At 46.5% G+C, this 21605-nt stretch overlaps 1 protein-coding gene across 1 annotated transcript in view; it reads right to left on the bottom strand.

Moving 5' to 3' along the window:
- LOC137429962 (band 4.1-like protein 5) overlaps positions 1-12183 on the bottom strand; it is a 96429-nt gene extending 84246 nt beyond the window's left edge. Inside the window, exons 1-6 of the mRNA XM_078779988.1 lie at positions 11773-12183; positions 10833-10937; positions 10558-10600; positions 10098-10176; positions 4772-4816; positions 4265-4317 (exon numbers count right to left, since the gene is read on the bottom strand). Of these exons, the coding sequence (XP_078636114.1) occupies positions 4265-4317; positions 4772-4816; positions 10098-10176; positions 10558-10600; positions 10833-10937; positions 11773-11988 (541 nt within the window). The 5' untranslated portion in view covers positions 11989-12183. The remainder of the gene's footprint in view (positions 1-4264; positions 4318-4771; positions 4817-10097; positions 10177-10557; positions 10601-10832; positions 10938-11772) is intronic.
- Positions 12184-21605: the final 9422 nt, after the last annotated feature.

Below are 21605 nucleotides of genomic sequence, written 5' to 3'. Positions count from 1 at the left end.
CAAAACGTCGTGGACTACTCACTACCGGTGTTTTGCTGCAGCATGACGATGCTCGGCCCCATATTGCCCGCGCAACAATCGAGGACCTGCATTTTGAGTGTCTTCCTCATCCACCCTACTCACCAGACCTCGCCCCTTTGAATTACCACATCTTTGGGCCATTTAGAGGCGCTTGGTGGAACCACTTTCCGATCTGACGAAGAGGTCCAAGAGGCGGTGCACGAATGGCGACACAAGCAACCAAAATATTTTTTTCCTGGAGGAATCCAGGCCTTAGTAAAGCGCTGGAAAAATGCATTGAACACAATGGAGATTATGTTGAAAAATAACAGTTATTACACACGTACATGCAATAAATAGTTGTGAAAAATATTTTAAGGTTACTTATTGACTGCTCCCGGATAGATATGCTTGCAGGCCAACGGATTACAATAGTCATCCCTTTGTGAATAGGACAATACAGTTACACATACAGTGGTGAGAAAAAGTTTGTGAACCCTTTAGAATTTTCTGTATTTCTGCATAAATGTGACCTAAAATGTGATCATATCTTCATCGAAGTCTGAATAAAAGAAAAAGAGAACCTAATTAAATAGCACTTTAAAAAAAAAATTCTACTTTTACATTTATTTATTGAGCAAAATGATCCAACATTCAATTTCTTTGTCGGAAAAAGTATGCAAACCTCTAAGTTAATCAGCTCAATTAAGGGGTAATTACAGTCAGGTGTTTCAATCAATGGGATGACAATCATGAGTGAGTTTGGGTGGCCCTGCCCTATATGAAAAATAAACTTTGTTCGTCACCATCAGAGTCCAGTCTTCACCTCACAGATTTGTGGAAGCGTGTCATGCCCCGATCAAAAGAGATTTCTGAGGACCTCAGAAAAAGAGTTGTTGATGCTCATCAGTCTGGAAAGGGTTACAAAAACCATTTCTAAATATGTTTGGCTCCACCAATCTACTGTCAGGCAGACAGTGTACACATGGACAAAATTCAACACCATTGTTACTCTTTCCAGGAGCGGTCGCCCAACAAAAATCACTCCAAGAGCAAGGCATACAATAATCCAGGAGGTCACAAAGAACCCCAGGGTGATGTCTAAGGATCTGCAGGCCTCTCTTGCATAGGCTGTCAGTGTTCTTGAGTCCACCATCAGGAAAACACTGAAGAATGGTGTGCATGGGAGGATAGCAAGGAGGAAAACACTGCTCTCCAAGAAGAACATTGGCACCCATCTCAAGTTTGCCAAAGACCACCTGGATGATACAGAAGGCTATTGGAAGAATAGTATGTGGACAGATGAGTCAAAAGTGGAGCTTTTTGGCTTAAATGTGAAAAACGTTATGTTTGATGAAAACTAAGCATTGCATTCCAACATAAACTCATCCCAACCGTGAAGCATAGTGGTGGGAGTATCATGATTTGGGGCTGCCTTGCTGTCTCAGGAACCAGATAGCATGCCATCATCGACGGAATAATGTATTCTGGATTGTACTAGCAAATTCTACAGGACAATGTCAGTGTTATCCGGACATGGATGCCCTGACAGCTGAAGCTTAACAGAAAATGGGTCATACAGCAAGATAACAATCCTAAACATGCAAGTAAATCTACAACAGAATGATTGAAGCAGAAGAGATTTTGCATTTTGGAATGGCCAAGTCAAAGTCCCAACCTTAACTCGATTGAAATGTTGTGGCAGAACCTGAAGTAAGCAGTTCATGCAAGAAAGCCCACAAATATCCGAATTGAAGCAATTATGTAAAGAGGAATGGGCCAAAATTGTTGTGCAGGATTGATCTAGAGTTACAGGAAACGTGTGGTGGTGGTCGTTGTTGTTGTTGTTGTATAGGCCCAGACAGTTCTCTCGAACAAGCCTGCGGCACGGAGACAACCGATCAATCTCCCAGGTGCGACCCAGATATCTCGCACATACACGATGGTGTACACCTGCCTTCACGAAGTCAGGGCCACGACAGAGTTAGAGAGAGAGAGGGAGAGAAAGAGAGAGAGCGGGAGAAGGGGAGGAAAAGGGGGAGGGAGAGAGAGAAGGAAAGGGCCGGTCCATGGGGACTGATCGGCTTTGACAGTGACCGTGATGCCCTGACGAATCTGGGCAGCAAGGAAGAATGGGGAAGATTTGGCCCCCAACTTGTGTTGTGGGGAATACAAACACCATGAAGAGGCGTCCTCGATAGTTGTTCAAACGTTTGGTTGAAGTTATTGCTGCTCAACGGGTTGCCACCATTTACTGAATGTAAAGGTTCACATACTTTTTCCGACAAAGAAATTGAATGTTGGATCATTTTGCTCAATACATAAAGGAAAAGTAGATTTTTTTTTTGTTTGCTATTTGTTAAATCAGGTCTCTTTAACTATTAGGACTTGCATGAAGATCTGATCACATTTTAGGTAAAATTTATGCAGAAATACAGATAATTATAAAGGGTTCACAAACTTTTTCTCACCACTGTACACAAATCATACTTTTGACAGACGTTATTTAACATATAGTACAAAAGATAAATAAATGAAAACATTTTAATCATTCCGATGTTACAAAACCACAACCACATGCACCATGTAAACCTGTGTACCAATCGCACAGCAATCTGAATGAGTGCAGTTTCAATATCAGGAACCTCAAACTACAAAGAGGATGCTTCATCTTTGTAAGAGAGAGCGCAGTTCCTCACGGGCAGAGGAGACACTCGCCATAAAACACAGTGATGGTAAAGTGCCGTAAAACAACCAGGCAATGGAAGGCAATGGAGCATACCATCTAAAACGGTATGTAACATGTGTCTCTCCTGGATTCTGGAGAATCTAAAGCTCTTAGAATTATTAGAATCTCCATTGATGAGGCCGAAGCACAATGTCTGTTGCTTTCACATAGCAGGCAGATTGTTGATTTCTGTTTCCTACAGTTTACTCCACAACATCGATCCCTCTCTTCTCTCAGTCCTACGACCCTCCCTAGGAGCTTCAGCATTCACATATTCTTCCAGTACCCCCCTCCTGGTTAAACTTGAAAAATCCAAGTTGACTGCACACCTCAACTCCATTGTTAGCTTATTCGATCTATGGAACCACCTTCCAGAGGTTGTTATCTCACTCTTCCCTCCGGGGCTTCAAAAGCAAGCAGTGAACCACCACCTTGTGTCATCTCAAATTCTGACCCATGATCTTTACACCCATCAAATAACCCTAACAAACCCTCTTTCTCGCTCATTTCATGCGTTTCGCCTTCACTTCCTCTCCCTTGTCCCCTTGCTGGTTGTGCCCAATTGTTGTCCCGTTAACACCACTGTCAATTTGACCTTGTTCTTCCATGAGCCTCGCTCTTATAGAAAGAAAGAAAAACAAAGGACATGACAAATGCAAACAACTCTCCCACTCACAAGCTTCCAATGCTGACCTTTGCCCTCATGTTGTTAGACACAATGCCTGCCACGCAGCTATTATTACACAAACCGATTGCCCTGCCCAGGAATTTTGCTTTGGCAGGAAAAAGAAATAGCCATCTTCAATGAATGAATGAATGAATGAATGAACGATCGTTTTAAGGCCATTTTCCCCGCTAGAGCGTGGGTTAGCCTTGCGGGCCCCATGACAATCATGGTTCCCTGTTTGAGGCAATGCTTTTTATGGCCGGATGCCCTTCCTGGCGCCAACCCTTAGTCGCCTCTTACGATGCGCAGGGATACGGTGTACCTATTCTAAACCGGGGTACACACCGGGAGCCATCTTCAATGATTTGATCTATAACTGGGTCTGCCTTTTGTGGTTGGGCCCATTAACTTTTTTGATATCTGTCATTACAGCTACAACCTCCAGTTACAATAATGATATTAATAATAATAATAATAATGATATAATTAATATTATACGAGTTCAACTACAGGTAGCCATTTGGCCCATCAACGCCTGTGCTACGGTTGCCAAGCTATGGTTATTTGTCCATGCTCTATCCTTTTCAAATGCTGAGCATCAAGCAAGGACGTAGCACGTAGCATTTTTAAAGTCTCTGGTATGACTCGGACGGGGCTCGAACTGCCGACCTTCCAGACTCGGAGGGGATGCTCGAACAGCCATTACGCCATGGTTTGAATTTACAAGGCATTTAAAAATGTCAAAAATCATTGGCTCTGGCAAGTTACTAATGAGAATATAAAACAAACAAAGCTTGCCCACATTTAGACTTTTATATCCACATGCTTGTTATGTGAAATCATCCGAGAGGCATAGATAAGCATCTTACCTTGCAGGTTGTAGGCAGCAAGCTGAACAGACGTAGGGAAAGAACATGGAAGCCTAGAAACACGAGGGGTCAAGGTAAAAGATGGGGGTGGGGCCATGAAGAGACGCTTACTTTCATATCCAAGTGCTGAAGTCTACGTGCCTTTCTACAAATGCACGGAAGGTGGGTGTGGCACTGTGGCAGGACAACCAGAGACCTGAGGTCCGGTCCATTGGGCATCTATCACGTCAACAGCTCTATCATGTCGAACAAGGGCGTACAGTCCTTACACAGTCCAAACCTTCAATCCTGTCTGGTTTTCTATGAAACATCTACACAGTCCCATCAATTGTCAGAAATCTAAACACGAGAGGCCATTGACACCTTTAACAGTTCAAACTGTTATATTTGAAGTTTATATTCCACCACTCAAAGTTTTCATCAACATAACACAAGACCTCATTATCTCACTGAACTGTGTGGAGTTGGGAAAACAAGACAATGCAAACCCTTTCCAAAGCCACTCACTTGTTTTTGAGAACGTCTTGTTTTAACTGCAGAACAAAGAGGTACCTTTGTATGGGAGGGAATGGAATACAAAAAACAAACAAAAAAAACCGAAAAAAAATAATCACTCAGTGACACTTGGCAAAACAGAACAAAGTAGAACAGCATTCGGTAGAGCGCATACCTCCGCCAGGGTGAATAGTTTACTTTTTGTATCCCACTGATAGGTTGGATCTGAACCAAATCAAATTGGCTTGTTCTTGTCACCTAACCAACTCAAATCCACCTAGTTTTGTCATAACTAATCACCAACTTTTTAAAACATCATGATGTAAAACATCATCATCAAAAAAACCCTGGTGTTGGGTTAGCGGCTAGGGTGCCGGCTTAGGATCCTAGGATCCTGGGTTCGAATCCCGGTCGATCGCTGAATTAACGCCAGGGGGGTTGACTCAGCCTGTCATCCTTCCGAGGTCGGCAAATCGAGTACCAGTTCACTGGTAATTCCCTGTTTGTCGTTAAAAGGTGGCAAAAAGGGTTCGCGTCAGGAAGGGCATCCGGCCGTAAAACATTGCTTCAAAAAGGGGACCAAAAAACAACAACAACCACGGTTCCCGAAAAAGGCCAACCCCCGCTTTTCGGGGAAAAATGGCCTCTAAAGGTGGTTATATGATGTATATATAGTTTTTGGTCCTATTTCTCAGTTTTATAAACTAGGCCAATGTTGACCGTTTGACCTCGAAAATAATTGGTGGATGAATTCAGTGACCTGATTTGCAAATCCTCTTCAAATTTCAAGTCTATCAGATGAAAATTGAGGATTTAAAACATTTGGCCTATGTTGACCTTTTGGCCTATGTTGACCTTAAAAATAGTTGGTGGTTGAATTCAGCTAGCTGAAATGAAAACCTTATTCAAATTTCAAGTTAATTGGATGAAAAATTTAGGATTTTAGGAATTTGAAAAACAAGTGGTTGACCTTTGGCTCATGTTGACCTCAAAAATAGTTGGTGGTTGAATAGGAATCTGTCAGACCTCCAACTCTACCATCTGGTTAAATTGGGTGAAGATCTGTTTAAAATTTCGACCTGGAGGCGATGAACGGTGAGCGGACAGACAAAAACCAGATTGATTAAGATACTTGTCGAAAAAATTTTTTTGCCAAGTAATAAAACAACAATGGTTTACAATATAATACACCACTACCCAAAATACTGCCATTTCACAAACAAACATTTCAATTGCACATGCTTTGCTCACACTGATGTCATGCACACTGACATTCATGCTATGCTGATATTTCATTCTTTGTGTTTACACTTTTACAACTTAGACATCATAGTCACATCACACGAGTGGACTTCCATTCACAAGGTGCGAAGCACTAAAGATTATAACAGAAGCCAAATTTCCCCTCTCCACCAATAGCTTATCCCTAATCAGCAAAGCAATACACCTCGTTTTCAACCAGTCACAGCTGGTCATCATCATCTGCACCTCAGCGCCTTCAGAAAGAATTCACACTTTTTTGACTTTTTCTTACATTTTGTTGTGTTACAGCCTGAATTTAAAATTGATTAAATTGAGATTTTTTTTTTTTCTCATTGATCTACACACAATACCCCCTAATGTCAAAGTGGAATTTTGTTTTTCGAAATTTTTACAAAATAATTGAAGATGAAATACAGAAATATCTAATTTACATAAGTAATCAACTCCCTGAGTTAATACTTCATAGAAAAGCCTTTGGCAGCGATTACAGCTTTAAGTCTTCTTGGGTATGTCTGCATCAGCTTTGCACATGTAGGTTTGGGGAGTTTCTCCCATTCTTCCTTGCAGATTTGTTCAAGCTCTGTCAAGTTGGATGGGGAGCATCGGTGAACAACAATCTTCAAGTCTTTCTACAGATTCTCAATGGGACTCAAGTCTGGGCTTTGGCTGGGCTACTCAAGGACTTTAACGTTCTTGTTCTGAAGCCACTCCAGTGTTGCTTTGGCTGTATGCTTGGGGTCATTGACCTATTGGAACATAAATCTTCGCCGCAGTTTAAGGTCTTTTATATTCTGAAGCAGGTTCTCCTCAAGGATTTGCCTATATTTGGCTACATTCATTGTTCCCTATAGCCTTACAAGTCTCCCAGTCCCTGCTACTGAAAAGCATCCCCATAGCATGATGCTGCCATCACCATGCTTCACGGTAGGGATGGTGTTAGATGGGTGATTATCTGTGCTCCGTTTGGTTTCCACCAGGTTGAATACTTATTGACTCGAGACATTTCAGCTTTACATTCTTAATTCATTTGTAAAAATGTCAAACAAAATTTCCACTTTGACATTATGGGGTATTATGTGTAGATCAGCAATAAATAAATAAAATCTCAATTTAATCCATTTTTAATTCAGGCTGCAACACAACAAAATGTTAAAAAGTCAAGGGGTATGAATACTTTCTGAAGGTCTGTAAATAACGAACAAGTTTCTCCTTTTCTTCTCCCACAGTGTCCCATGGTATGGGCTTGACAGATGATAAAGCATGCAAGATATACCCAAGTCTTTCAAGAACCAGTTGGCCAGACCTGAAACACAATATTTGTTCAGGGTGCTAGAGATAACTTGTTGACCCCTCGAGGAAATGCACTGTGGGAACTTTAACTTTTTTGATGCCCACCTGAAGGACGGCACACTTTGTGGTGCAACGTCCAGCCTGATAAGCACCAATCTGGTAGTTTAGTCGGGTTGGGAATCGATCCTAGGCTAAACTACCTCTGCACCATCTATCTATAATGGAGCAAGTGTATGTCAGCTACTAACCCATGTAACTATATGCCTCTTGATTACATAGTATTGGAACATACCTTTTAAACATTTAACAGATTTAATACTAGCGTCAAAAGGCCAAAGGTCAATACTAGCACACCACAGGCACTGGCATAGTCAGGAATTCATATTGGCGGTGGGGCAGAGGAGAGCAGCATATAAAAGGGCTCTAAGCTTTAACATCCACCAACCCATGCTGGCAGACGGGACCCCCATTTTAACGTCCACCCGAGGGACGTCACACACTGATGAATCACCCGGCCTGTGAAACACCGAACTGACATGACTCACTGCACAAACGTACATGTCTGCACAAACGTAGCTGGGTCGGGATGCAAACCCAGTCTAGAGAGCTTAGAGACGAGTGTGTGTACCTCTTGGCCATCCTGTCAGCCCTCTCACGGGTCCGTTAAATAGCAATTTAGATACAGTATAACCGAATGGAGCATGGAAACGTGATTTGGTGGGTGTCATTTGGCGCCTCATCCACACACACTCAGGGCGGTCGCCCCGTTACACCTATGCCTTCACCCTTTAAAACCCTTCAACCCACTAGACACTTGCATCCCTTATACCTTAACACCCTTTAGACCCCTTACACATACATGTTTGATATCTTATATACCTTTAGACTGCTTGGAACCTTGACCATTTAGAGCTTTAGGCCACATACCTTTTGAGACACTTTAGATCCCTTTAGAGTTTAGACATTTACATCCTTTAGAGCCCAACTGCTATTGGAACATACCCTTTAGACCTGCGTTTCGCAACCTTTTTAGCCCAGGACCCAATTTAAAAAACCCAGGCATCCAGTCGCGACCCGTCGCGACCCATCGAACCCCCCCTCACCCCCCCCCCCCCACACAAACCGTCACGGAAATATCGATTGCTTATGACGTTAATATCTTGGTAAGGGTTCGGTTCATCATCTTTGTACAGTCGTACAATTCGTAATTGAACAATAAAGCAAATCGACGACAATCATACCAAACACTGTCCTTTACTTATTTTGTTGTTATTTTGTACGGATCTCCACGACCATGAGAGAGAGAGCGAGAGACCACGCCCCCCTTGAGAATGAGCAGCGACTTCGATCACAAACACCGCCCACTTGATATTATTGTCAGCCAATCAGGCGTAAACTCCCTGCCTTGTTAGCAGCTTCGGAAGAGATGAACCCGCCCCTACGATGAATCCGGATGAAGATTTGATGAAGAAGATGAAGATGAATCTCAACATTCATTGGCGGTGTATCTTTTGTGAAATAGAATAAAACTTTAATTATTAAAGTGACACGCCAAGATAAGGTGTTTGAACTTTATTTTAATCTTCATCGTGAATAGATGATGAACTTAAAATGTAACATGAACTGATAAACAAAACAAGAATACCTTTTACTGAAAAAACCCGATATGCATCTGAACTTATATCCAGGTTCAATGTTCCGTTATCATGAACAACATTTAATAAACAACTTTCACTGATTAAAGCCGAAAGTGAAATTTACAAGCCTAATTCAAATGTTCCGTTAGCAACATTGTAGATGTGGATTATCCGGTTTCTTTTCTTTGGCTATCTTCTCCGCCACCAGGTAGCTGGCTTTGGTCAGTCCCTTCGGCGGAAAAACAGCCGAACTCATTCCTGACTTGCTGTTGTTCATCTCGCGTTCTGTCTGGAGAAAAAACTCCCGCGACTTGTTGACATGATCTCCATGTTTCTTCTCGAGGTGCCGTTTCAGCTTTTGGGGCCTGAGGGACTCGTTGGCCAACATGTCAAGGCATACCACGCACTGTGGTCGATGAACTTTGTGCTTATCGATATTCAAGGTGAACCCATAGTTCAGGAACACAGGCTGATACTTTCTAGCCATGGCGAGTACCTTACGCTCACAGCTCAATCTTTCGAATGAAAAGCAATGGACATTCGCGTGTCGGAAACTAAACGCATGATCTGACTGACCGGATGCACGCGTGGTACATCGCGGTACATCGGTACAGCGCGGTAGAAGAGTCCACACCATAAAGTTTGTGTCGGCGTTCGTTTGATCTCTGTTCTGTTCAGTCGGGAGAAGTAAATCGTCGATAAAGTTTTTTTCCCGCGATATCTGAAACGATAGTGCGACCCATTGAAAATCCTTCGTGACACAAACATTGGGTCGCTTGTTTAGCCAACAATGGCTAATTTTTCAGGAACAAATGGGGAAAAAATTTTCAGGAAATTTTCAAAAATGTTTGAAATACCCGCCGAACAAAAAACGACTCCTGCGAACAATTGACGACGCTTCCGAACCCCCGCGGCCCGCGCATGTTTGGCGAACTTTTGGAGCCTAAAATACGAATGTTGGACTTTGCCATTTTTTCGACATTCGCATCCTTCGCGAACCGTTCGCGTGTCCCGTGAAAACCCACCTTTACAACACATTGCGTTCCCTTTCGATACAATGCAGTTCTATACTTAGCCTTATGAAACATGGTGAGGAATTGCTTGCTAATGATTTGACAGGAGCATTAATCTTCCCGAACGAGTCGTACCTCGTCAGTTCTTCCTGCAAGTTGTTCGGTTCAGACGAGTAGAATTTCACCCTCATGTGGAAACCATACGGGGGTCCAACTACACACCGATAAGTGAGCGCGTTAACATACGAGACAAAGCGTTGGCAAACAACTACGCATTACTCGTTCATGTGGGGTTGACAACGTACGACGACGATGGAAAAAAGATGGAAGGGGAGTTTCGAGCAGACTTGCTAAGTACATGAAGGCATGGAAGATTGTGTGGTGTGGGGGACGGGTAGGTAATGGAAGCAGAGGAGAAGGATATGGGGAAAGGTAAAGTTTGGAAAGTTAGTGAGGAGCAGGAGCTAAGTAACGGGGAAAAGGAGAGGTAAGAAGGGTGTCTACTGAACAATGTGTGTGTATGTGTATGTGTATGTGTGTGGGGGCGGTTGGACGCTTGGGGGTACACATAGCACAACCTGAGTAGAGGACTTACTATGAACTTGTTTCCGTATGCTCTTTGCATGGTCCAACCAATGCTAAGATAACAAGAAGACGATTAGCATTAATGACCAAAATTCATCTCATGAGCAAAAGTGCAATTTCTTACATTATTACAACATGGACCACGTCACCCAACGATGAACAAAACTTATAGCAAAACGATGATAGGAATAAATATATATTTTAAAAGTCAACAAAGTCAGACCATACAGGATCGCTCGCAGTCTCAGGTTCGAATTACAAATATGCTGTTTATGGAATTCCTACCGGAACTTGTGCAGAGTCCATGAACTGAAGACCAAAATAATCGACCTCCAGAATATCCGAGTAGAGCATGACTTGGTCAAACAGGGCCTGGCCCAAAGCCTTCCTCTGTTGGGTCAAAGGGGTGGCACAGAAAGTTTGTATGTATGAGAAGCAAGGTGAGAAAGACACGCAAAGTGAGAAAAACAATAGGATCGAATTAAGGAGTTATTCATTCATACTTAAAACATTTTTGCTCCGAATATCATTCAGTTTCTCACAGGTTCTAGATGACGCACAATAACCCACTTGTGGGTCCACAACCTGTTCCAGCTCAGAAAAAAGCAAATTATGCTCATTTTAACTATCTGTACTTTGAGGGCTTCATATATGATAATTGATAACATTGACTATTCCAATGCAGCTTTGGGAACAGACCGGCTCGTCTAGGCGCTGGCCGGGCCTCAATGTAGGCCGGCACGGCCCCGGGCGCAAATATCAGCGCGTTGCTCGGGTTACCGGAGCGCTGTGGCCACAGCGGATGGATCGCCACACCCCCTTATCCTGGCTCCACCCCCTCAGACCCGGCCACGGGTGGACCACCACGCCCCCTTATCCTGGCTCAAACCCAGGCTCAGACCCGGCCACGGGTGGTTTGAGACTCGCAGCACGAGTACACTAACTTGAACAAGGCCAAGGGAAGGTGCGAAGCACATACCTGCTCAGCAACTTTGTTGACACCAACAACAAAATATCTAGCACAAGCACAACAATGTTCATGCAAGCTTAGCGCGTTGGCGGGAAGACCAATGGATCGTAGGACACATCGTCCTGAAAATGTAGACGAGCACAGCATTCCCTACTGAGCCGCCAGCTCACCATGACCAAGGTCTTCAACATAGTGTACACCTACACTTAAACAGTTAAATGGTATAACATTCATCATGAACCACCGGAAACCCACAGGTAAATCGATCGAAACGTCCGTGCCGTCCAGGAGGGTCACCCCGCAGACGACCACAGCTTTGGAGGTCCCCGCCGCGTTCACGTGCGTTGAGGAGCCGATGTCTCGAGATGAAAGGGTCGTCACGGTCCCGGACACGTCCCGGCTCAACTCAGGCCCATCAGACACGGACGTGTGTCGGTACCGGGAAAAGGTACGGCGGAAGAAGCCCATCATTTTGTACAGAAACCACCTGAGCGAGTCCCAGGTGTGGAAACACCTCGCTCAGGTTTACGTCTGGAGCTTCGTCCTTTCCGAATCTTCGTTTACTTTCGGAGTTCGTGACGATGCTTCTTCCCCGAAACCCCGGCTGTCTCGACGACCTGTTTCCACCGTCTCACCTCCACTCCCTCGTCGCGGCACTGCGCGTGCGCGCCTCCTGGCGGACGTGGCGTCACGGCACAGGTGCGTGTTCGTGCAGAGCAGCCCACGCACCAACCAACCTCTTACGGTGCGCGTTACGCAAGCACGACTCTCCTGCACGTGAAGCTATACGTATGACGCAGCACGCAGGCATACAGGTGCGCGTGATGCATATGCGCATGTACACGACGCTCGTGACGCAACACGCATGAAGACCAAGACAGGTGGACAATTACTTTTTACATCCAAGAATATTTACCTGCTTGGAGTTGCTTCACCAATGCATGTTTGTTTTGGTGTCGATCTACAAGTTTTGACGTCGGAGGAGGAAATTTGGTCGATCACGTTACGTCACCACATCAGAAGCGCGTCATCACCGATCCGATTGAACAGTTCATCGACTTCAATTCACTTGTGGTGGTTCAGGAGCGGAGTCATGGCAACGGTCGGGTTTCACAGTTATTCCCGCCATCTCGTGGGGTGAGTCAGGAGAAAGGTTCGGCACAAGTCTTTCACGAACTGGGTAACCCGGCCTGGCGTTCCATGAAGGATGTTGGAATGGGGATTAGTATTTGTTCAGGTTCAAGGTGCTGACGGTGACTAATGTCAGCAGACGTGACACCCAGCCCAGGGTGTGTTCCGTTAACAAGTAGCTTGCTATCGCTTGCCAAGCCGGCCGTTCCGTATGAACCGCTCGGCAAGCCGCTCGGCAAATGGAGCAAGCGATGAAGACAGGTGTTTCAAAACGACACGACAACCAATGACGTGTTCAAACACATATTCTACAGGGTGGTCCACATGTCTTGTGACCCAACCCCCCCCCCCCACCCCCTCCCCATTTAATTCTCCAACACTTAATATTGTACTTTAGTAAATACCAATGGGTGTGTGAAGTAATGTAAGCAATATAAAAATGGTATATCTAACCTGAAAACAAATGAAATCGTTAACAATCAAGGTAGACGCGAAGCAACAACTCTACCTTTATATAAGGGATCGTTTCTCTGCATGCAGCTTTAACATGGGGACTGAAAATACGTTTTTCGGCTTCTACTGGATGGAATCGGCTACAAATTTCAGAAGTAAATGCTTTGTATGTTGAGGTAATATGTTACAAATTTCAGCAACATCCGTTTATGCATTCTTGAGTTATGTTTAGAAAACCCTCGAAATCACGTTGGTGTCTGTCCGTCCGTCCGTCCGTCCGTCCGTCCGTCCATCGTCTGTCCATCCGTCCGCCCAAAATGTGTTGGCGCTCATATTTCAAGGACTATACATTGAAGCTAGCTTAAACTTGGAATATATATCGGCCAATAGGTCTACTTAATGGCTATCAAAACAAATTCCACGTAAGTGCTATAGTTTTTGCTTTAAAATTAAATATATATAAATATTGTTATGAATTTAGTAGAGCAACATCTAGAGCTAGGTAGATCTGTATAGGTAGGTATTCGATTGTCGTGACAGGGACTCTACCTGTAATAAATTCTTGATGTTTAGGCGTTTGTCGGGGTAATATGTATGATTGTGGATCTACCTGGAGATTCGAGTGTTAAGTAGTGAGGGATTAAAGGTAACGCCCCTGTGAGTCTCACCTAGTAGTCAAACCTTTGTCCATTATGGCACTGCAGACCACATAAACATTAGTTAGGTCCCTAGCGCAACATTAAATAATTCCTTTCCCTGACAATGACTTCGGGACAAACGGACAGGAAACCAGGCCAGGACACTGCCGATGATGGCCGCAGCCAGCTACACCTCCGCTGGGCCTCGAGTGCCACGCGCTATCACAACACAACAGGCCTGTGATTCGGTGGAGGGCACTGATTGGAAGGCGCACCAAGGGACGTGACGTCACGAGCGAGGTTATTTAAGGGAGCGCCGAACGCTCTCTTGTTCTCTTGCCTCTCTGGCGTCTGGCGTGTGGCAGTGCAGCTTTTGGTCTCTTGTGGTTCATGCTCTTAGTTGCGTAGCAGTTGAGAAGAGCTCTGCAGAAGAGTTGGCTGCCAGCACTCCCGCAGAGAGTTCACTTCAGTTGAGCCGGAGGAGTTGAGTTGAGACGAGACCAGTCCCGGAGTGAGTTGGAGGGACGAGACGTGCAGTCACACCTGCGTTCTCCCCGTTCCTGTCTTTTCGTGCTTCGTGTGGGGATCGGTCTTGGGTGGAGCCGCTGGCCTGCGTTGGGTGCCTTGGAGATTGGTGCACCGACCTCGTGGGTGGCGAGAGGATCGGAGCTTGGAGAAGGCCTGGACACGGCTGAGCGCGGCCGTGTTACAAGAAGACGACAGAGACAGATAAGCCCGGGCTCCGCGTACACTGTACACGACGTGACGTGTTTCTTTTGTAATAATTCATAATCTCCCTCGTACGTATCGTGTTTGGTATCTGTTGTGTGTGGGATCCCAATTTAGGCTTCTGATTAGAGTTATTACCGGCGCGGGCTTTTTCACTGTCTGTGTCTTTACTTTTCATTAAGTGATATTGGAGGGAATGAGTAATGATATTGGAGAAATGAAAAACAAAATGGAGTCCCAGGGGAATGAATGGAGGGAAGGACTGAAGGATATGAGTGACCAAATTAATGGATTAAAAGGGGAAATGAATGCTCAGAACGAGCAATTGGAGAACAAAATTAATGCCCAAACAAAAAACATGGAGGGGCAAATGGATAGATTAAAGGAGGGTTTGAAAGAACAGATCGAAGGGATGGACAGCAAAATTGAGGGATTGGAGGGAAAAGTGAATGAACGAATGAATGAACAAATGAAAGAGGAATGAAAAATTGGAAGGAAAAATTGGGGAAATGGCACAACAGCTGGGGAAACGAATTGATGGCATCGAAGGGAGTGTGCAAAACCAAATTACGGGCAGACTGGGGGAATTGGAGGATAAAGTAGAAACTAGAGGGGGGAGATGGAAAAAGCCATAGGAGTGGCAAGTAAATCGATACTGACAGAATTAATGTCAAAAATAGAGGGCGTGACCCAGGCTGTCCGAAAGGGGGAAGCGTTGGAGGGTCGAATTGATAAAGCAAATGGGGACCTGGAAGGCTATCGGGGCCGGGTGGATGCCAGAATGCTACAGCAGAGTGAGGAATGGGGACTGCTCAACCGACAGGGGGGCAAATTGGCCGAGGAGATGAGGGTTTTTTTTTTTTTTTTTTGTATACAAGATCGAGGCTCGTGAAAGAGCTAACATTAATCACACAAAAAGACAAACCGACACACAAAACAGAAAAAACAAGGGGAGCGGCAGACAAGATGGGGAGAGAGGGGGAAGGACACAAACACAACATTTGAGAGCAGGGACATCGGGAGGACTGGGGGGGGGGGAGGTGGGAGAGGAATAAAACATGAACACTGCAAGGACTCTGGGATGAATTACCGGGGGTAGAAAAGATCAAGGTTTTCGATGGGGGAAGATAAGAGATGGTGGTGAACAGCTGTTTTAAAGACCTGGAGGGAGGAGTGGGATTGAAGGGAGTGGGGGAGTTTGTTCCAGAGGCGGGAGAAAAGGGGAATGAAAGAGTGAAGGTGAGCAGAGAGCCTAGACTTTGGCAGTTTAACCATAAGAGGGTTGCAGGCAGATCTTGTGCGACCTGAAGGAATATTGGGGGGACAGAGCACAGAGAGAGCTGGGGGAGCAAGGCCGGAGAGGAGTCGGTAGAAGACAAAGACCACCAACCTGCCTGCGGTGAGTGAGTGAAAGGCCCTCGGAGTTGACATCGCAGGAGATTCCAATGATTCTGAAAGCTTTGGCCTCAACAGCGTGAAGCCGAGCAAGGTGTGAGGCAGGAGCACCAGCCCAGAGGGGGGAACAGTATTCCATTGAGCTGCGGATGAAAGCCTTGTATGTGGTGAGGAGCTCAGGTGTGCCAAGGAAGGACTTCGCACGACGGAGGATGCCCAGTCGGCGACTGGCTTTGGAGGCCAGCTTGGAAATGTGGTTTTCCCAAGAAAGATCATGGCAGATAGTGAGACCCAAAAGCTTGAGCGACAGAACTTCTTGGAGAGGATTGTTGAGAAAGTAGATTGGAGGGTTGTCCAGTCGGTCCTTTCGGAGAGACATTGTAAGAGTGTGAGATTTGTCAGGATTGAAAGACATGTTCTACTTGTTTGACCAGTCTGTGATTTTGTCCATGTCTGCAGAGAGTGAGGAGGCTGCAGACTGCCGATCTGAGGGATGAGGAATGGAGCGGCAGATAGTGGAGTCATCAGCAAAGAGATAGAGAGGATTTTCCAGAGTCGGAGAGGTCATTGATGAAGACCAGAAATAGCACAGGGCCCAGAACACTACCTTGGGGGAACTCCAGCCAGAACAGGAAGGGAAGATGAGAGAAATCCATTCAGGGCCACACGTTGCCTATGACCAGAGAGGAAATCCGCAAGCCATGAGTGGAGATTTCCCTGAATACCATAGGAGGTGAGTTTGGTGAGCAGAGCTGGGTGCCAGACCGTATCGAAGGCACGTGAGTGATATGTCAAGTGAGACGGCTCTTATTTCCTGTTTGGCATTGAGGACCTCCATCCATTGAGACAGCAGAAGCACCATGTCCAGAGTAGAATGACCTGGTCTGAATCCAAATTGATGATCAGAGATCAAGCCATTGGAGAAGAGGAAGGATTTGATATCTGAAGCAATGATGGATTCCATGACTTTGCTGATAATTGGGAGCAGGCTGATTGGTCTGTAGTTGCAAGGATCTGTTTTTGCACCTTTTTTGTGTGAAGCGGTAATGTTTGCTGATTTCCAAGATGCTGGCAGATGACCTTGAGCAAAAGAGAGGGTGAAAAGAACAGAGAGAGGGTGAGATAGAGCGGCAGAGCAGGATTTTAGGACCCGAGGGCTGATGCCATCTGGTCCAGTTGCAGAATCGGAGTCGAGGTTTGATAAAAACTTCTCCACCTTGTCAGGAGAGAAGGACACAGAGTCCAGGAGCAGTTGGGTTCGACTGGGAAAGGTGGGAACAGATAAAGATGGGTTTGGTACACAAGATTTTGAGGCAAACACAGAGTTGAGGCATTCGGCTTTGTCACGTGCGGTGTCAACTGTGTAGCCATTTGAGGTAAGGGAGGGGATGGAGGGGAAACAAACACCAGAAACGGATTTGACCAGACGCCACCAGGATTTGGAGGAAGGAGACAGGTTTGAGAGTTCAATCTTGATTGTGGAGAGATAGTGCTTCCTGGCACTCCTGAGGGTCGAAACACACGTTTCGAGCTTGGTGGAAGGAACTGAGATTGCCTTCAGTTGGATTTGCCTTTCAAGACGCAAAGGCAAGTTGTTTCAGGGCAACTGCCTCACCACAAGATTCAGTGTACCATGGACGGGAGGAAGGGTAAGACAACTGAAGACGAGATGGGATAAATCTGTGCATGAGAGAGAGCAGTTTGCTTTGGAAGAATTCCCAGGAAGAATTGATGTCAGAGGCATTAGAGATGGGAGACCAGTCCATTTGATTGATGGCTGCTTGCAGACCGTGCCAGTCGGCCTGAGTGAAATGCCAGACTCGTCGGCGCTGATGAGGCTCTCTGAGAATGGCCAGTGAGATGTCCACTTTAACAAGCACATGATCAGAAGAACCGATTGGAGCAGAAGAAGAGCAGCAGACATTTGCAGGGAGGTTAGTCATAACCAAGTCCAGAAGAGAAGATACTCCATTGACTGAGATCCGGGTCGGGAAATTGACAGATTGTGTCGGTCCCAATGAGTCGCAGAAGTCCTTTGCTGAGGTGCCATGGCTGGTGAGAGATGAACCCACACCCAGCCAGCTGGCATGATGACAGTTGAAGTCGCCACATATGAGGAAGAGAGAGTTTGGATGAGTTGATAGAAGTTGGTCCATGTTGTCCGACAGAGAAATGTAAATGGAGTCATCACTGTTTGGAGGACGGTACAGAACACATATGAACAAAAGGTGGGAGTGGAGAGGAAGCCGTAGCCAGAGGTACTCCTGTGGGTGGGGTGGAGAGAGGGCAGTGCAGGGAGAGTGAGGAAGAGTTTTTGATAGATAGCCACCCCACCACCAGGACGAGGATCAGGTCTATCGTACCGGAGGAGGGAGTAACCAGGAAGAGATATTAAGGAATCAGACATCTTGAAGGAGGAAAGTTTCTGTTAAGCAGATAGTCTGGATTTTCAGAAGCAACCTGAATGGAGAGATCAATCAGGTTTGAGCGAAGGCCCCGGATGTTTGAGGTCCATACCGTTAGTGAGGAGAGAGGGGGAGCATCGGGTGCAGGACAGGGGAGGGGAGGGGTAGGGTCAGATGAAGGGTGAGAGGGGGATGTAGGAAGAGCAGTTGATAGTGTGTCAGAGATTACAGAAGAGTTACAAGAAAGGGAAGGATGAGGAGGACGAAAGGTTTGATGGTGATGGAATGAGGCACAGTGAGAGTTTGTTTGAGGGGGGGGGGGGGGCAGAGGAAAGTAGAAGGTTGGGGGAGGTGGAGGTATGACATAGGAAGGAGAGGAAGTGGGGAGGAGGCAGCTTTTAGAAGGAGGTGGGAGGAGGGAGAATTTGGGAGGGATGGGGTTGGGGGGGAGATTTGAAGGTGAGGGGCAAGGGGGGAGTTTAGAAAGTGGATGATTAATGAAAGATGAACATATATAACAAATTGGGTTTGTTGTGATTTTCAAGTTAGCGATTCGTTTAAGAACGATGGAGGAGGGATGGAATGAATGAGAATTTAGAGCATGGAGTGATTGGGAATCATAAGAGATTTAATTTTTTTTTTGAAATGGAATGAGTTGAAGAGGAAATTGAAAGGAGCCTTTTAAATAAGAAGAAAAACAGCGTGTTGTAAGAAACCACTGAATAAAACACTGAAGGGGATAGTTGAAACATATTTAAACAGAACTGTGAAGAACAATCTTATATTCACAAAAATACCAATGGGGAGAGGAAGCCTAGAGCGACGACCACGAGTCACTTGAACTGGGCAAAAGGTGGAAGGCAAGGGGAAAATGGGGGCGGGGCGAGACAGCGCACGTGGGCAGAGGCAAAAGCACACGAGGAGAAAGGGAAATAAATTTTTTTTTGTGTTTTTGGGGGGGGGGTGGGGGGGGGTGTGGGGGTTACAACGTTAGACAAATAGTAGATGTTTGGTGAAGCTTGGAGGAGAAGGGGAAATCAAAAAAGCTAGCAAAACAGCGAAGGAAGGAACAACCTTCGACGGGGGAAGCCTGAGGCTGCAAGGCCTTGCTCGTGATGCGGCAAACAAACGATTAATTTATGAAAGATAAACACCGAGAAACTTCCAAGGGGGACACTATAAGTTCACACACCGAACGATAAAATACAGTTTCGACAAAATACAATTGTGAACAGACTTAACTTTGAAAAACGTGGTGTGGACCGTCGAAAACCCCTGCCACCGTCTCCAAGATCTCACGAGATCTCCGGGACAGGTTGGAAACCGGCATAAAAGAGCAGGAGCAAGGGTTAATTGAGAAAGGCCTGTGGGGGCCGCAAATGGATAATAAAAGGGTGAGTGATTTTATGCAGGAGCGACTGGAGACCTGGGACAATACCATCAAGGAGGAGGTTGGTCGGGTTCAAGAGAGCCTGAGGGAAGAGGTGAGTAGGTCGGTTAAACATCTTCAGGATCAGATTAAGGTGACCCAGGAGACCCTCACCACGAGCCACATTTGGACACCAGAGGCTCCGAAACGGAATACCCAGTTGGGGGGGGGGGTGTTTTGGCCCCGGACTGGATTTGGACAGAGAGGAATCGGGGAATAGAGTCTCTGGAAAAACAATCCCCCTCGTACATTTTGACGGATCAGGGAGCCTCGAGGCTTTCCTGACACAATTTGAGTGTGTGTCTCAGCACAATGGTTGGGGAGAGCGGGAGCGCATGGGGAATCTGGTGGCGACACTGCGTGGGTCAGCCGCAGACGTGTTAAACGTAGTCCCAGAGGGAATATTGACCAGCAAGGCCATCTGTGAGGCCTTGAATAACAGGTACGGGACAGGCGCAAGGTGTGACCTGGTCAGGGCACAGCTGCTGCATCGCAGGCAAAAGCCTAACGAGACGTTGCAGGAGCTGGCCCAGGATATATACCAATCTGTGAGGATAGCATACAGGGACCTACCAGCACAGGCGTGGGACAAGTTGGCGATAGAAAAATTTATGGCGGCTCTTCCTGATCCCGAGGTCCGGACGTTGGTGGAGTTACAGGACCCACCCACGGTGCACCGGGTGGCGGAATGCGTGGCGAGACTGACCTTTTTGAGAAGGTCAAACCGCGCATCGGAGAGGGCACCTGTGACGGTACGGCAGACCGAGGTGCGGGATCAGGAAAAGCCAGAGGATGACATAGGGCGAATGTTAAGGAGAATCAGCCGCCAGCTGACAAATTTGACCGGGGGCAAATTTGCAGGGAGCGAGTCATGACAGTTTGGTCCAGGTTTGCCATCGGGGTGGGCCGGGAGAAAGGGGTGCTCCGCCTGGCTACCGGTGGGGTCAATTTTTGGGGACTTGTTTTAGATGTGGGAGAAGAGGGCACAGTCAGAGGAATTGTCGGCAACCATATGGGCCCCCACCTCCTGACAGGCTTCGCAGTCCAGAAAGGAGGGGGCCCCCAGTAGGTCCACAGGCGCCAGACAGAGGACCACCACCTCGGCCTGGGCCAATAGCAATAGAGTGTGCGGGAAACTAGAACGAGCCGAGCATACGGGGCCATGCTCGGCTGGCAAGTGTGTGGAGAAGCGCCCTCCTTTGGTGGAAGTAGTGCATTGCGGACAAATTGGCACAGGTAATCTAAGGGTTAGATGCAAAATTGAGGGAGAATTTTGTGAGGCTGTGGTGGATACTGGAGCCAGTGACACCATTATCAATCCGGGTGTGCTAGACCAGAGTGTTGGAGGCTGGGACAAAATTGATAGGGTAGAAGGACACGGCCTTCAACTGGCTACGGGGGCAAAGGCACCAATATTGGGACGCGGAGTGCTGAGGATGGAGTTGGGTGGCCTGGAGGTCAGCGTGGTTGTGTGGGTGGCAGGGGTGTGCGATCAGTGTCTGTTGGGACTGAGTTTCCTGGTGGAACATGACTGCCAATTAGACCTTGGGCGTGGTCACATGTGGTTGGGCACGGAGAGGCTGCAGTTTGTGGGACTGGGGGATGACGAGGAGGTGCAGGGGACGTGGCTGGAGGTGCCACGCACTGTGACCGTGCCTCCCAGGTCCGAGAGAGTGGTGATGGCAGAGTTAGCAGCAGGTGCTCAACCCATCAGCCAGCTGGGGCTAGTGGAGTCGTGGTCCTCGCAGGGGACGGAGGGATTAATGGTGGGTCGCACCCTCGTAGACACCCGTGGGCCTATGCTGGCAGTCAGGCTGCTCAACTTGTATGACAGCCCCCGCACTGTAAGGGGCGGAGCCATCGTAGCCAAATGCAGTAGTGTAGTAGAGGTCACCGGAGGAGGTGGAT

This window comes from Myxine glutinosa, chromosome 6, assembly GCF_964187855.1.
Source record: "Myxine glutinosa chromosome 6, kmMyxGlut1.1, whole genome shotgun sequence".
Taxonomy (NCBI): Eukaryota; Metazoa; Chordata; class Myxini; order Myxiniformes; family Myxinidae; genus Myxine; species Myxine glutinosa.
This window is presented reverse-complemented; position numbering and strand designations above follow the sequence as displayed.